The sequence below is a fragment of the Ochotona curzoniae genome, unplaced genomic scaffold (assembly GCF_017591425.1).
Source record: "Ochotona curzoniae isolate NIBS_2020 unplaced genomic scaffold, NIBS_Ocur_1.0 contig_1014, whole genome shotgun sequence".
Taxonomy (NCBI): domain Eukaryota; kingdom Metazoa; phylum Chordata; class Mammalia; order Lagomorpha; family Ochotonidae; genus Ochotona; species Ochotona curzoniae.
The window spans coordinates 48,855,613-48,871,791 of NW_024464920.1; the positions used below are offsets into that span (position 1 = coordinate 48,855,613).

General features: G+C 58.7%; 1 protein-coding gene across 1 annotated transcript in view; it reads left to right on the plus strand.

Annotated features, from left to right (window-relative positions):
• The window catches only part of ZC3H7B (zinc finger CCCH-type containing 7B), a 40,313-nt gene extending 26,326 nt beyond the window's left edge, over positions 1–13,987 (plus strand). The window contains exons 10-23 of the mRNA XM_040986672.1: positions 281–602; positions 1,157–1,215; positions 1,613–1,712; positions 2,111–2,272; positions 4,134–4,339; positions 5,699–5,799; positions 6,487–6,668; positions 8,754–8,839; positions 11,692–11,825; positions 11,929–12,034; positions 12,147–12,255; positions 12,346–12,479; positions 12,676–12,839; positions 12,957–13,987. Of these exons, the coding sequence (XP_040842606.1) occupies positions 281–602; positions 1,157–1,215; positions 1,613–1,712; positions 2,111–2,272; positions 4,134–4,339; positions 5,699–5,799; positions 6,487–6,668; positions 8,754–8,839; positions 11,692–11,825; positions 11,929–12,034; positions 12,147–12,255; positions 12,346–12,479; positions 12,676–12,839; positions 12,957–13,227 (2,136 nt within the window). The 3' untranslated portion in view covers positions 13,228–13,987. The remainder of the gene's footprint in view (positions 1–280; positions 603–1,156; positions 1,216–1,612; positions 1,713–2,110; positions 2,273–4,133; positions 4,340–5,698; positions 5,800–6,486; positions 6,669–8,753; positions 8,840–11,691; positions 11,826–11,928; positions 12,035–12,146; positions 12,256–12,345; positions 12,480–12,675; positions 12,840–12,956) is intronic.
• Positions 13,988–16,179: the final 2,192 nt, after the last annotated feature.

A 16,179-nucleotide genomic window follows, 5' to 3' on the forward strand; every position in this document is an offset into this window, starting at 1 on the left:
CTGGCTCCCCTGTGCTGCCCTGTGAGGCTTGGGGACACGGCCCTGGATCCCCCAGGCCCTGTGCTGCCCCATGAGGAGTTGGGGGAAAGACCCTGGCTCCACGGCACAGATCGGGCAACTGAGGCCCCGGTGGGGGAAGCCTCAAGAGGGACCCAGTTGAGACAGAGCAGACCCCACCCCTGGGGCAGGTTGGAGCCAAGCCCTGCGAAGAGGCAGAGTGCCTGGTTCTGCTGAGGCCTGGTGGTTGCCTTCTCTGACCCTGCTGTGTCCCTACCCACAGTCTCTGGTCCAGGGTGGCCTGCCTGGCAGCGGTGTGCCCAGTGAACTGCCCCAGCTGATCCCTGTGTTCCCTGGAGGGACCCCGCTGCTACCGCCTGTGGTGGGTGGCTCCATCCCCGTCTCCAGCCCGCTGCCCCCAGCCTCCTTTGGCCTTGTCATGGACCCCTCGAAGAAGCTGGCCGCCTCTGTGCTGGATGTCCTTGAGCCCCCAGGCCCCACATTGGACGCCCTGGACTTGCTGCCCTACTCAGAGACCCGACTGGACACCCTCGACAACTTCGGGTCGACCCGCAGCCCCCTCGATAAGCCCGACTCGTTCCTGGGTAAGGCCTGGGTGGACGTGTCTGTCCTCCCCCCGGTACCACGCAGGATGCTGGCTCTTGTCTCTGCAACAGGGAGGCAGAGCTGGCTCAGGCTCCTGGCGGCCGGGTCATGTGCACGTGTTACTGCGTCTTAGGTGCCAAGTGCAGGCCTGAGGCCCAAGTGAGAGCATCTTGTTCAGGATCAGAGAGTGCAGCGCTGGGGTAGTTTAGGATCCAGTTGTCTAGTCTGAGGCTGGGGGCAGGTCCAAGCCACGAGCCCCATCTGGGTACTGGCAGCACAGACTTCCTGGAGGAGGTGACAGCTGGACAGGGTCCTGAAGTAGAAATCCATCCGTTGGGCAGAGGGTGCCAAGGCACTGGCCTGGTGTGGAGGAGGGGCAAGAGCTGGCCATGCTCAGGCCGAGGGCCTCTCTGCCACAGGGCAGTGGCTGTGAGAGAAGGGGCCAGCGTGGGTAGAGCATGCACTCTGAGTCAGAAATGAATGAGTGAAGCCCTGTGGAGACCTCTTACTGGAAGATCCAGCCTGGGTGACCCTGTATCTTCCCCCCACCCAGAGGAGACCAACTCACAGGACCATCAACCCCCAGGCAGTGCTCAAAAACCAGTGCCCTCGGTGAGTACCTGGGGCACCCAGTGCCAGGCCCTCCTGGGGATAGAAGGGTAGGCTCCAGAGGTGGGGGGCGAGCTCTCTGTGTGGGGCCTCATGCTGTGTCCCCCGGGGAGGGACACCCTCGGGGTGGACAGGTCAGAGCTGTCCCCCCACAGCAGGCTTCACTTGGCCTCGCAGGTAGAAAAACAACTACCTAGGGTTTGTCGCTGCTCTGCAGACTCAGGAGGCTGACCAGGAGCTGGCCTGGTCACCCCCCACCCACCAGTCTAGGGGCTTCCTGAGGCCAAGGCCCACTCTGGTTTTCTGGGATCCAGGGGTCACGAGGGTTCTGGGCTATGATCCTGCTCACAGTGGGCTGGCCCTGGCCACCCTAGCCATCACCCGGGGCCTTACCTTACAGCCAGAGCCCTCCATGCCCAACACTGCCTTGCTCATCAAGAACCCCTTGGCGGCCACCCATGAGTTCAAGCAAGCCTGCCAGCTCTGCTACCCTAAGACAGGTAAGTGTTTCCCCGGGAGCTGCCTCCCTTTGGCCCCAGGGGAGACCCATGTGGCAGAGCCCAGGGCATCCGAGGGACAGAAGTGCAAGTAGTGAAGGGGTGGGTGCCTTTCAGCCTGGCTCTGCCAGATATTGTCTTCACTGTTCATTCTAGAAACAGTGGTAGCAGGGTGGGAAGGGGGAGAACAGGCTGCTAGGCTAAGGGCCGCCATATGCAGTGCAGGAGCTGCTGTCTCCAAGGGCCATGAGGCAGAGGAGTTGCAGCACAGCAGTGGGTGCCAAGGAGTGGGCAAGTGGGTTTTTCAGGCCTGGGAGGCCCATCCCCACCCCTTGCTTGAACCTGCTGGCCATACCCCTTCAGTTATGCTGTGAGTCACTGCCTTGTCCTCCTGCCTGCAGGCCCGAGGGCTGGTGACTACACCTACCGGGAGGGCCTGGAGCACAAGTGTAAGCGTGACATCCTGCTTGGCCGCCTCCGGAGCGCTGAGGACCAGGCCTGGAAGAGGATCCGGCCCCGGCCCACCAAGACCAGCTTCGTGGGTTCCTACTACCTGTGCAAAGGTGGGTGGGCCCAGCAGCGCTCGGTTCACCCATGCCCACTGCCATGCCGCTCCTCCTCAAGGCACACGGAGCAGGTGTAGCCTTCAGGACACACATGGGAGGTGAGGCAACTGCTTGGGGACTCCTGGGGCCCACCAGGCCTGAGTGAGATCAAAGTACATCAGCTCTGTGGACAGGTGGGGAGCCTCAGGGCATGTGTCTGGGAGGGCCTGCGTGTGTAGGGCCAGTCCTGTTGGCCTTGCAATCCCCCTGGGCTGCTGGGAAGATGTGAGGAGCAGTAGCCCCATGGATATCAGCTCCTCTCAGCTATTCTTGCTGTCTGGGTCACGCCAGCTGGTACCTGTGGTATTGTGATGAGCTGGTCTCTGTCCCCCAACCTGGAGTCTCAACTGGTGTACCCCACGGGGTATGAAGAGGCAGAGTGGCTCACAGCCTGAGGCTCTCACCATCACACCTGCTCACAGCCGAGTTATACTGAGGCTCTGCCCTCATCCCCCATGCCCAGTCCAAGGCATTGGTCCTCTGAGAGCTTCTAAACCAGCTCATAGCAGTCCAGTCCAAGGTCATCTGGCCCCTGTGCTTAGGTCTCCATGAAGCCACTGCCTGTGAGCAGTGAAGGCCACATTTCATGCTGAGGCCTGCCCATGTCCACCTCCTCATCCCTGCGTCCCACTGCCCTGTGCCCACCCAGAACACACTGCTGAGCCCCTAGATGCCTGGAGCCTGCAGACAGAGAGGACAGGGCAGGCAGAAACATTGGTCCCACTCTGGAAATGCAGGTCCCTAGGCTCCGATGTGCTACCCACTCTCCAAATGCCCCGCCTGCTCCTTGCCTGCGACAAGCCGGTGTCCTTGGGCTGCGTCCATTGGGCAGGGATGCGTTGGGTGCCATGGTTTAGGTGTCTGCGTCCTGGACCACAGCTCTGGGCGTCAATCCTGGCTCTCCCTCGGGTTTCAGCCTCCTGAGACTGTGTGACCTAGAAGGCAGCAGGTCTCTGGGTCCCTGCCACCCACATGGGAGGCTTGAACAGAGTCCTGCACTCCTCTTGGATTTGGTCAGACCCCATCGTGGCTGCTTCAGCCATTTGAGGAATGAACCAAGAAGTAGGAGATCCTCTGTCTCCCTTTTTTTCCTGCTATCAAATAATTGTTTTACAAAGATTAGGAGCGTGTCAGTATTATGGTGCAGCCAGTTAAGCCTCTACCTGCAACTCCAGCATCCCATTTATTTATATGGGAGCTGGTTTGGGTCCTGGTAGCTCCACTGCTGACCCAGTTCCCTACTGTTAGGCCTGGGAGAACGGTAGGAGATGGCTCGAAGGGTTGGACCTCTGCTGCCCACCCAAATCAAATTTGTGGCTTTGGCCTTGGCCACTGCACGCCACTTCGGGAGTGAAACAGCAAATGGAAGATCTGTTTTTCCTCCTCTCTTTTTGACTCTTTCAAATAAATTTAAAAAATCTTTTGTTAAAAAAAAAGAGGAAAAGCTAGTTGGGGCTCAGGGGGTGTCGGGGGATCCCAGCCCCAGTCTGTCTGATCCAAAGGCCTCGCTCCCAGGTGGTGGGGGCTATATGAATTTAATTTCCTTGTGAACAAGCAGCTTGCATGCTACTTCCTGGGGGGACTGAGCACTCACAAAACCCTTGCCCTGACCCACAAGAGGCAACCTAGGGCATGGGGGTGGAGAGCCACAACACTCGCTGAGCCCTGGGGTGATCTGTGCAGAAGGGCCTGCACCTGGGGTGGCGGCCTCCCATCCCTGCCCCTCCTGCTGCGTCCCTCAGGCCGGGGCTAGGGCGCGGGGGCGCCGTGGGCTGTCGTTCCCACCTGGCGGAACGCGTGTCCTGTTGCCTCTTTGCAGACATGATTAACAAGCAGGACTGTAAATACGGGGATAACTGCACCTTCGCCTACCATCAGGAGGAGATCGACGTGTGGACGGAGGAGCGGAAGGGTACCCTCAACCGGGACCTGCTCTTCGACCCGCTGGGGGGCGTCAAGCGCGGCAGCCTCACCATTGCCAAGCTCCTGAAAGAGCACCAGGGCATCTTCACCTTCCTCTGCGAGGTACCTGCTGCCAATCCGCGCCCCCGCGGCGCCTGGAAGGCTCCTGGGGCCAGGGGCTGTGGGCATGGGAGGCCTGACCTGTCGCTCCCTGGACTCACCGCCCTTGAAGGTCTTGTCTTTAAAAGCCCACATCCTACTCAGCGCCCCCTCGTTTGGCAAAGGTAGAAGCTGGAGAAAGCAGTGCTGCTCCTTCACAGCAGGGGTCAGATGCCAGGCTCAGGCCAGACAGTGGATCCCAGTGCTGCAGAAGTGCACATGGGCGAGGGTCCCGTGTTACGGATGCTGAAGCTGAGGTGCAGGGTGTGAGACACTTCTCCAAGGCCACACAGCTGGAACAGTGTGGGGGCATAGGCTCCCATGTCCCTACAGAGAACAGCTATCCCCAACAAAATGTCCGCGGCTTGCACACCTGCCCAACTGGGTGACCCTGTAACTACCACACTTCCCTGCGTGTGCCCAGCCCTGTCTTCTTGCCTGTGTTTCTGACCTGCTCAAGCTCAGCTCTGATCCCAGGAGCTCTGCCCCACCTCCTACCCTGCCTCCTGCCCCGCCTCCTGGGGAGCCAGGCCCTGTTCCCCCACTCTGTTGCAGTATGCTGATCCTCCTGCCCCGCCTCCTGGGGAGCCAGGCCCTGTTCCCCCACTCTGTTGCAGTATGCTGAGCCTCCTGGGGAGCCAGGCCCTGGGCTTGACGGTTTAGTGCTCACCTCAACCAGATCCTCTACATCTGCCCTTTTGTGACTCTTTGTTGTTAAGATTTTAATTAATTTACTTATTTGAAAAAGAGTGAGAGGGATCTGCTGGTTCATTCCCCAGATAGCCATAACAGAGCAAACCCCGGAGCCCAGAACCCTATCCAGGTCTCCCATGCAGGTGCAGGAACCCAAACCTACAGGCCATCCTCCACTGCTTTCCCAGGCTCATCAGCAGGGAGCTGTATGGGAAGTGGAGCAGCCAGGTCTTGAACTGGTGCCCCTATGGGATGCCAGTGTCACAGGCAGTGGCTTCACCCAATAGCCTCCTTCCCTCTGACTTAGGCAGACTCCAAGTCCTGGCTCACGTGTAGGAAGCAGCTCACAGCTCACAAAGCACTGCAGTTCCTTGTCTGCCTGCTTTGGTCTCCACAGAACCTGTGGGACGAGCAGGTGCAGTTACTTGCAGTGTACTGGTGTGGTAGCTGAGGCCTAGGCACCTTGAGTTGCCGCTTGCCAGGCATGTGGAACACGGACATCAAAGAGTGGGGACAGGCCAACACCAGGCCACCTGTGATTTGGGGGTCACAGGTCAGGCAGACTGCAGGGACCGAGCTGTGCATTCCCTAGCAGCTTTGCGGGACCCCAGCCCACCTTCTCCCTGGCAGATCTGCTTCGACAGTAAGCCTCGGATCATCAGCAAGGGCACCAAGGACTCGCCATCTGTCTGCTCCAACCTGGCTGCCAAACACAGCTTCTACAACAATAAGTGAGTGGGTCCCCCAGGGGACAGGGGCTGCTGGAGGGGCTCCCAGGGCAGCTCCAACGCCAGGGAAGTGAGAGCCACAGACCCAGGCTTCACGGGGGCAGGGTGGGATCCTGGGTTGTCAGATCCCTTTGGGTAACAACCCCAGCAGTCCTGTGTGTCCTTGTATATATGAGGAAGTGAAGGCTGAGGCTTGGCAGTAGCCTGGTCAGCCAGCACACAGGGACCCGCAGCCCCCACTGCCATGATGGACTCTTGGGCAGGAGAGGCGGCACCAGCTGTGGCACCCTGCTTGATCCCAGGTCAGGCTGATCCGGTCCAACCCCAGCCTGGCCCATGTCTGTTTCATGTTCTCTAGCCCACTGAAATTCCTCATCTATAAAACTCATGACAGTCCTCTGTCCTCGGGTCACGGTCAGGGATAGCTGAGGGGCTGGCTTGGACACTATGTGTGGGTGCAGGACCAGCTCTGAAAAACTGAGCCAGGGACCCAAGGGGAGGTGCCCCCATCCACACCTTTGGCTTCGTAACGGGTAGAATCAAGGGCCCTCTGCTCATCGAGGCTTGAGGAGGGCACTAGTGAGGTAGAGCTGGCACCTGAGCCCACAGTGTGGCAGCCCACCTCTTCCATGGGGGTCCCTGGGGAGAAGCCCCTCCCCCTGGTCCAGCATCGTGCTCTCCGCCTGACAGGTGCCTGGTGCACATCGTCCGCTCCACCTCTCTCAAGTACTCCAAGATCCGCCAGTTCCAGGAGCACTTCCAGTTTGACGTGTGCCGCCATGAGGTACGCTACGGCTGCCTGCGCGAGGACAGCTGCCACTTCGCACACAGCTTCATCGAACTCAAGGTCTGGCTGCTACAGCAGTACTCAGGTGAGGGCCCGGCAGGGGCACCTGGGGCAGGGACTGCCAGGAGCATCCAGGGTACCTGGGTTCAGCCGGAGAGGACGGTAACTGGGCTCCCTGGTTCCTGCTCCTGAGTGGTTGTCCGCAAGGCCTACTCATCCCCTCTGAACCTCCTCTGCTTTCCTGAGACGAGGCTCCCCCAACCCAATCTGCAGAGATTTACCCAACAGCCCTCTGCAGTATGAACCAGTTGAGGCCCTTGCTCAGAGAACCCAGATGTTTTGCTGAAGTAGGAAGGTTCACATGCCACTTGGCACACGAGCCCTGGATGCCACCTGCCCGAGGATGCACAGCACCCTCACTGCCGGCACCAGCACTCCACAGCATTAGTGGGGGTCTTGGCTGGGGCACGTGGGCTTCTCTAGGCCTTATGTAAAAATAGCTGGGGTTGTTCCAAATATATGCAATATCTAAAGGGGTTTAAGTGGGTAGAATTGTGTGATCTGATCAGAATTTTAAAAAAAAAAATTTTTTAAGATTTGTTTATTTTCATTGGAAAGTCAGATATATAGAGAGGAAGAGAGACAGAGAAGAAGCTCTTCCATCCATTGATTCACTCCCCAGCTGCTGCAACGGCTGGAGCTGTGCCGATCCGAAGCCAAGAGCCAGGAGCTTCTTCCAGGTCTCACATGTGGATGCAGGATCCCAAGGCTTTGGGCCGTCCTAGACTGCCTTTCCAGGCCACAAGCAGGGAGCTGGAAGGAAATGGAGCACCTGGGACACGAACCGGCACCCATATGGGATCCCAGTGCATTCAAGGCGAGGACTTTAGCCACTACGCTATCAAGCCAGGCCCTCAAATTGCTCTTGATCACAGGGCACAGAATAGACAGGCAGGGCCAGAAAAGGGGAGGGAAAGAAAGAGGAAGATTGATCCTCCGTTGGCTGGTGATTTCTCCCATGTGCCCACAACAGCTGAGTCTGGACCAAGCCGAAACCATGAGCCTGGAACTTAACCTTGGTCTCGCCTAGGTGGCAGGGACCCAAGTACTTGAACAGTTACCTGGTGCCTTGCAGGGTGGGTATCAACAGGGATGGGGCAGAGACACCCCAAGATGGCATAGACACACCTATCCACTGTGTCTGCATAATTGGGGTATATATTTTCTAAATATTTATTTGAAAGGCAGAATGACAGAGGGGCAGGAGTGTCTTTCAGTTGCTGCCTCACTCCCCCAGTGGTCTCAGTTGCTCCAGACTGTGCCAGGCCGAAGCCAGGACAGGAACTCCATGCAGGTCTCCCATGTGAGTGGCAGGGTTCACGTACTCGAGGCGTCATCGGCTGCTTCCTGGGTGCGTTGTCAGAAAGCTGGATCAGAAGTTGAGCAGCTAGTGCTCTAACTGGCACATGGACATGGAATGCAGGTGTCCCAAGAGGCTGCCTGTTCTGCACCCTCAACTTCCAGGGCAACAGTGTTAGGGCTTGGAGTGGAAGGTGAGGGCCGGACAGGGAAGGGGACTGGATGGTAGGCGCACATTTGGGATTGTCAGTTTTCACCTGGGTGCCCAGGGAAGCACCCAGTGGGGAGAACTTAGGGACTGAAGAACCAGGTGACCTGCGGATGTAGGAGGGCAGGCCTCGTGGAATGGGGGCCACGCTGACCTCGAAGGTTGAGCTCCGCTGCACTCTGATTTGGCAGGGCTGACAGCTAGGCTGGGGCATTGACCCTCCAGGGGCCAGCAGGATGAGCCCTGGCACTTCCGTGAGCTGGTGATCCATGGGGCGAGGAGGCAGTGGTCAGGCACAGGGAGCCAGAAGCGGAATAGGGGGTGGCCCCACTGCAGGTTGCAGGATTCTGAGCTGCTGGCTGGGAGCAGGGACCTCTCCCAGCCTACTGTGACACCAAGCAGCGTCTACTGTTTCTCACTCTGAGCTGTGTCTTATCCCCCTCAGTTCTGCCCAGAGCCATTCCCCCACCCCATGTTTTTCTCTGCAGAGCCCAACGGCTCCTCCCCCGAAAGCCTTGTTGGGCATTGGCTCCCTCAGGGAGCCCTGTCTTGTCCCTGGCCAAACACCCTCACAGCTACACACCTGTCCCCTGCCTTCTCCAGGCATGACGCATGAAGATATCGTCCAGGAGTCCAAGAAACACTGGCAGCAAATGGAGGCCCATGCCAGCAAGGCTAGCGGTGGCTTGGTAAGGTCCTGGGCATGGAACCTTGGGGTGGAGTTAGGCCCCAGGGGGCTGCCACCTTCCTCTATCTTGACAAGCTCATGCACTCGGAGGGCAGTGAGGATGGCCTGAATAACCCATCCCTAGCCTTTTCTGGGTTCCCCAGAAGTTGGCACCTTACTGCATCCACATTGGCCCCGTTGGGTACACCCGTGTTTGTCATGTGACTTTGTCCGGGCGGGGGTGGGTAACTGGGGGGTCTGTAGATGCTGAGGCCTTTGTGTCCGTAGATGCGTACTTCTCCCACCCCACCCCTTCTCCGTGTTGGTCAACACCTGAGAGCAAGCTATCGCGTGTGTCCCAGGATCAGGCACTTTCACAAGACTTTGATGCACTTACAACTGCTGGTCAAGTGATTATACTTTGATAACTTGATTAAAGGTACCTCCACTGTCCAAGTTTTGGGTTTGCTTTTTGTGTTTGTAAAAAACACACACACACAAAAATTTTTTTTAGATTTATTTTTTATTTGAAAGTTAGATATACAGAGAGGAGGGGAGACAGAAAGGAAGATCTTTTATCCATTAATTTAAGCCCCAAGCTTCCGCAACAGTCAGAGTTGTTCCGATCTGAAGCCAGGAGCCAGGAGCCTCTTCCAGATCTCCCATGTGGGTGCAGGGTCCCAAGGCTTTGGACCGTCCTTGACTGCTTTCCCAGGCCATAAGCAGGGATCTGGATAGGAAGCGGAGTCATTGGGATTAAAACCAGCGCCCATATGGGATCTTGGTATGTGCAAGGCGAGGATTTTAGCTGCTAGGCTACCGTGCCAAAAAAAATTTTTTTAATATTTATTTGAAACACAAGTTATAGAGAGAGATCTATCTGCTGGCTTACTTCCTATTTGACTATAATGACCAGGGCTGATCCAGGCCAAAGCCAAAGGCCAGGAGCTTCTTCCGGGTCTCCTGTGTGGGTGCAGGGATCCAAGGCCTTTGGCCAACGTCCACTGCTTACTCAGGCCACAAGCAGAGAGCAGCCAGGTGGCACCCATATGGGAATGATGTCATGCCACAGCACCAGCCTCATAAAGTTAAACTGCCCCCTCTGTGACTAAGACACACCTTCTGGGGAGAGAGTGTGGAACTGTCCTGGGATTTTTCAAACTGCATCCCCACCCCCTGCTGTATGTCTCTCAGGCCTTGTTCCGCGTAATCCTCTCCCCCGTCCTGAGATGTAAGCTGGGGAACTGTGGCATTGTTTGGAACTTGCCCTGCTCCCTACCTGCCTGTCTCCCAGGGGGATGGGAAGCCCTGTGGCCTACTGCTGCCACACCGCCCCAGCAGCGGGATCATTGGAAGCAGAATAGATAGTGGGGACACTGGGCTGAGGCGTGGTCCCAGTACCCAGATACGGTGATAAAGGGTGACACTTCCATGCCACCCACACAGAGTGGGGGTGGGCCCTCCTGGATGCATCCTTCTTGGCCCTGACCCTCTCCCAGGTTTCCAGGTCTAGCTCATCCTCTGGCTTCATTTATTTCTGGGCTGCAATGAGGGACAAAAGTACCCCACGTGGAACCACTTCCTCCATTCCCCCGACTCCTGATCCTGCCCAGCGATGTTGCCAGGGCCATCCAGGGACGGGATCCAAGTCTAGCTGCCTGGGGGTACCAGAAGAGCTTCTCCCATGTCCTGCTGCCCCATCCGTCCCAACACCCACCAGGGTCATGCTTCCAAGCAGGACAGGAGGCCCCTTGTTCGCTTCCCCTCTAGAGAGTAGGGCTCGGGGCCTGTGGTCCCCAGTGTCACCTTCAGTGAAACATGTGCACCTGCCACATGCCAGGCCCCTGTCTTCATGCAGCTCACCTCTGAGCTTCTGCCCAATTGCAGGCACCCTGAGGCCCTCTAGTTGCAGGCCTCGGCCAGGGCTCTGCTGCAGTAAGGAGCCAGAAAACCAGTATGGCTTGTTGGAGCAGGGCCTCAGTCAGCACCCCACCCCCTGGCATGTGACATGGGAGTCGTGCCATCCTTTCCCACTTCTTGGGAGAAGTCAACAGCAATGAGGGCGAGCCTCCTGCCTGTCCCACCACAAAGGCCTGCGTGCTCCCTGCTCCTCGGGTGGTGGTGTGTGTGCGTGGTGCCAAGTACCAGCCAGGGTGCCGGCTTAGGTGAACGCAGCGCCCCTTCTTGCTCCAAGATGGGGGAATGGTCCACAACACCCCACCTAGGAGCCCCTGGGTCAGGAGACACACCCTGGCCTGCCTGGAGAGGCTTCCCAAGGATGGGCAGGCCCTGGCTCACGGCTGGTGGGGAGGGGCAGCAGGGTGATCAGCAGAGCTGGACGGGCATCTTTCCTGGGGTGCAGGCAGAGCAGGACTTCCGGCTGCAAAGCCACGACTGAGGAAGGAGCACGGGAGTGAGGGGCCAGGAGCGCCCTCCTGCTCCGCCTCCACACTGTGTCCCTCCTTGGCCTCCTGCTTCCTTCAGGCCCCACACTCACAACTAGACGCCTGCGTCAGCACAAGGTGGCTCAGGGACTAGGGGTGCATGGGATGGGCAGCTGTGACTTGCGAGGGCTCCACGGAAGGCTTCCCATAAGAAGCATGGAAGAAGGGCATTCCAGTGGGTACAAAGGCAGACAGATGTGACACAGGTCCACAAAGCATGCTCCAGGGAAGGGGGCATCAGGTAGGGGCCCACAGAGAGGGCAGGAGGAGCACCTGGTCAGGACTCGGGGGGCCTGGCTCCAATGCCAAGTCATGGAGCGTGTTGGACAGCGCTGGGATGGCGGAGGCCAGGTCTCTCCAAGGCTGTGGGTGTTCCCAGATTCTCCCCCAGCTTCGGTGCTGCAGGTCCTCCTCTCTCCCTCCCCTACAGGGCGCACCCCGGAGCCACGGCCCCAGCACCTTTGACCTGCAGATGAAGTTTGTGTGCGGCCAGTGCTGGAGGAATGGGCAGGTGGTAGAGCCTGACAAGGACCTCAAGTACTGCAGTGCCAAGGCCCGGCACTGGTGAGTGGGCACCAGGCAGAGCTTGGGCAGGATGGGTGCCCCTGGGGGAACATGACCCAGCCCTCAGGCCCTGCCCTGCCCTGAGTGCCCCTCTCCCCTGCAGCTGGACCAAAGAGCGGCGGGTCCTGCTGGTGATGTCCAAAGCCAAGAGGAAATGGGTGTCTGTGCGGCCACTGCCATCCATCCGCAACTTTCCACAGCAATACGACGTGAGTCAGGAGCCAGGGTCAAGGGGTGGGGCTGTGGGCCTGGAGGGCTGCCCACCTGCCCAGGCGGCAACACCGCCTGGTCCATTCAGCAGGCTCCCTCCCCGCCCCTCAGCTCTGCATCCACGCACAGAACGGCCGCAAGTGCCAGTACGTGGGCAACTGCTCTTTCGCACACAGCCCGGAAGAGAGGGACATGTGGACATTCATGAAGGAGAACAAGAGTGAGTGACTGGCTGGGTGCTGCACTGGATGGGAGTTGTGGGCAGAGTAGCTGGCGAAGCCCCCTCACTTGCCACCTGTCTTCTGCCCAGTCCTGGACATGCAGCAGACCTATGACATGTGGCTGAAGAAGCACAACCCAGGGAAGCCCGGGGAAGGGACCCCAATTAGCTCGCGGGAAGGGGAGAAGCAGATCCAGATGCCCACCGACTACGCTGACATCATGGTGAGGCCCCGCCTGGGTGTACCGGGTGGGGAGAGCCGGGGGGCAGGGCCTGCCTGGGTGTACCGGGTGGGGAGAGCCGGGGGGCAGGGCCCGCCTGGGTGTACCGGGTGGGGAGAGCCGGGACGCAGGGCCCGCCTGGGTGTGCCGGGCGGGCTGGACACAGGGGGCGGGGCCACCCATGGCACTGTGTTCCCAGATGGGCTACCACTGCTGGCTCTGCGGCAAGAACAGCAACAGCAAGAAGCAGTGGCAGCAGCACATCCAGTCAGAGAAGCACAAGGAAAAGGTTTTCACGTCCGACAGTGATGCCAGCGGCTGGACCTTCCGCTTTCCCATGGGCGAGTTCCGGCTCTGTGACAGGTGCCCCAGCGAGGTGGCCCATGGGGTGGGGGTGGGGTGCCCTGGCGGGACTCCAGGGGAGGGAGTTATCTGTGTGCCCAGGGGCTGTAGGGCAGTGAAGCCTTCTGCTGCCCACAGGCTCCAGAAGGGCAAGGTCTGCCCGGATGGGGACAAGTGCCGCTGCGCCCACGGGCAGGCAGAGCTCAGCGAGTGGCTGGACCGGCGGGAGGTCCTCAAGCAGAAGCTGGCCAAAGCCCGCAAGGACATGCTGCTGTGCCCGCGGGATGACGACTTTGGCAGGTACAACTTCCTGCTGCAGGAGGATGGGGACGCCGCCAGGGCAGCCCCAGAGGCCCCTGGCGCTGCAGCTGCCGCCGCCACCACCACCATCGCCACCACCAGAGAGTAGGGCCTTGGCTATGGGCAGAGTGCTGGGGTTGGGGTAGGGTGAGGAGAGGACACCTGACGTTTTGAAAGGCTAGGGCAAGCCAGCCGGGGATGGGCGGCTGAGCTCGTGATGCAGCCCTGCCCCCACTGCCCCTCTGTGTGCAGAACCAGGTGGGCATGCTCAACCCCAGCAGGCCCAGGGTCTACATCCTGCTGAAACCTGGCAGACCCTCCCCGCCCCCATGGCTCTCCTGTTGGGGTGAGGGGGGCCTGGCTGACTGAGCCTACAGCTTTAACTTGTATCTGCTCCCATGGGAGGGGCCCTGGGAGAGCAGGGCTGGGGAACCTGGGGTCCCCACTAGAATCTGCACCAGGAGGAGCTTTCTCCCTAGCACCTACTTCTCCCTCCTTGCTCCCCCACTGCCACCCTATCCCCCTGTCCTGGGGCCCACAAGGAGACCACCGAGGGCAGGGGTCCCTGATTAGCTTTAAAACGCAGCCCAGGATGGAGCTGGGACACCTCAGTTTGCCCTTTGATGGGTGGGAGGAGCTGGGGTGATGTTGAGCCTGGTTCGCTCCTTGTCCAAGCCCTAGCCCCTCCTCATGGGCCACGGAACATGGATTGTCGCTCCTTCAGCCTCTGAGGCATCCTGGCTCAGCCTGCCACCCTCACTCTGCAGACCCTCAACCTTTGCAGGCTGGGGCTTAGGGGCAGGGGACTCTGCATCATAGCTGGAGGGAAAGCCAGAGCCGCAGGGACCCTTGGCAGGGGTGGGGCTCTCTCTGAGTTGGGGTGCAGCGGAGGTCCCTAGAGGCTGGGAAGGGCAGCTCTCACCACCCCCAGATTCTGCAGGAGGCCCAGGGGTGGGGAGTGGCAGTTCAGGGGGACATAGAAGAATGACCCTGGGCACCCTGGTCACTCTTGGACAAGACACAACCCCGCCATCCTGGGTGTCATCATGGTCCTCTGCCCCTGGACCCAAACACACCATGTGTCCATTTATCCCAGTCCCTCCCAGGTGCCAACCCTGCCAGTTGCCCCAACCCCAGCAACCCTAGGTCCTGCCCTCTGCCCACCAAAACCTCTTGTATGATGTGTCTGTATGCACCTCCTCCTCTCCATTCCACTTGTGTGGGAAGACCTAACCTCCCCTGGCTCCCCAAACATTCCAGAATGCCCCATGCCATTGGCACAAAGAATGGAACACCCTCCCGCTACAAGCAACCAGGGACCAAAGGCGGGATAGTGGTGAGACAGAGAAAGGATCAATAGTGCGGTGAGACACCAGGCGCCCAGGCCCTGGAAGGCCCTGCTGCTCGTGCCACTGCCAACCTTTTCCCAGCCACTGTGGCATGCACCCTTTCCACCTGCCCACCCCTGCCCCCAGCAGGCCAGTACGGCAGAGTCTGGGTGCTGGTGGCATGCCTGGAGGGGAGGAGGGTCTACAGCTCAGGTGGGGGCCGTGGTCGTGAGCGTGGAGGACCTTGCTTCCCCTGATCCATGGTGTTGCAGTCTGTCGTCACCAGCCTTGAGTGTGTATATATGTCGCCCTGTGAAGCATATATACACAGGTATTAAATATATCGCTCTATATAATATTATATATGTGTGTGGTATCCAAGGAATCACTTCTAATGAGGGCTAAAGATGAAGAATGTGGCCAGAAGGACATGATGGAGGCAGCGGGGGCGGGAGAGAGTGTTGTTCACCCTCCCCACAGGCCGCCAGGCTCTGTGCGAGGGACTGAGCGACCGGAGCCGGGCAGCAGTGGTACAAGTGATCCCCACCTGGGCGCAGCATGGAGCAGGTGGGACTGGGGCGTGGCTGTCTCCGCCTTCATGCCAGGGAAATGGGCTTTCATCTGTGCTGCGCTCTGACCGATCTCGCTCCCCCGTGGACAGAGAGGGAAAGTGGGAGGCAAGCCGCAGGTCCACCCAGGACAGTGTTTCTGATGGGGCCCCACGGCTAGCAGGCAGGGTCAGGATGGTATAGAGTGGGGTCCAGGGTGGGGGCTGCATTTCTCAGCTGGGCAGTAATCAATTTAATGGTCCTTTTAAAAATGTCTGTGTATTAAAATTTAAGAATACCACACTTTAATATTAAATATCATAAGGTCTAGTATCTTGATAATAATGTAGATGTTTTAATAACAATTTTTGTTCTTAAAATAAAATGAGAGAAACTTAATGTGTTTAGCCTTTGTTCTAGAAAAATCAATGTGTGCTCTTTGACCTCAGTCTCCAAGCTGTTGCTCCTAATCGTCCCTTTCCGGCACTCGCGCCTCTCCGCCTGTGGAGCAAGGCTGACGGTGCTGCCTGTGTCTGGGGCGGATATTCCAAGGGGTGAGGGCAGGCCCATGTCCCTGTGTACACGCAGAGGCCTACCTACGCTGGCCTGGGCAGCACTGCTGGCCAGGCACAAGCTGTGCTCTGCACCCTCCCTACCTGCAGCTTCCCTTCTCAGCAGTGAGGCCGACCTGGGCTCCCACAGAGAGGGGCTGGGCCATGCTGTGCACTCTGCTGCAGCCCCAGCTCCCTAGGCTGCAGGTAATCTGCCATTATGTGCCCCCCAGCCCTGCCCCATCCACTCACCCTTAAGAGGAATGGATCTAGGGCCTGGCATGGTGGCCTAGCGGCTGAAGTCCTCGCCTTGAACATGCCGGGAAACCATATGGGCACTGGTTCATATCCCAGCAGCCCTGCTTCCCATCCAGTTCCCTGCTTGTGGCCTGGGAAGGCAGTCGAGGACAGCCCAAAGCCTTGGGACCCTGCACCCCTATAGGAGACCTGGAGGAAGTTCCTGGATCCTGCCTTCGGATCGACGCGGCACCGGCTGTTGCAATCACTTGGGAGTGAATCATTGGACAGAGGATCTTCCTTTCTGTCTCTCCTCCTCTCTGTATATCTGATTTTGCAATAATAATAAAATAAATCTTAAAAAAGAGGAATAGATATAGTAGAGCAATGTTCAGAT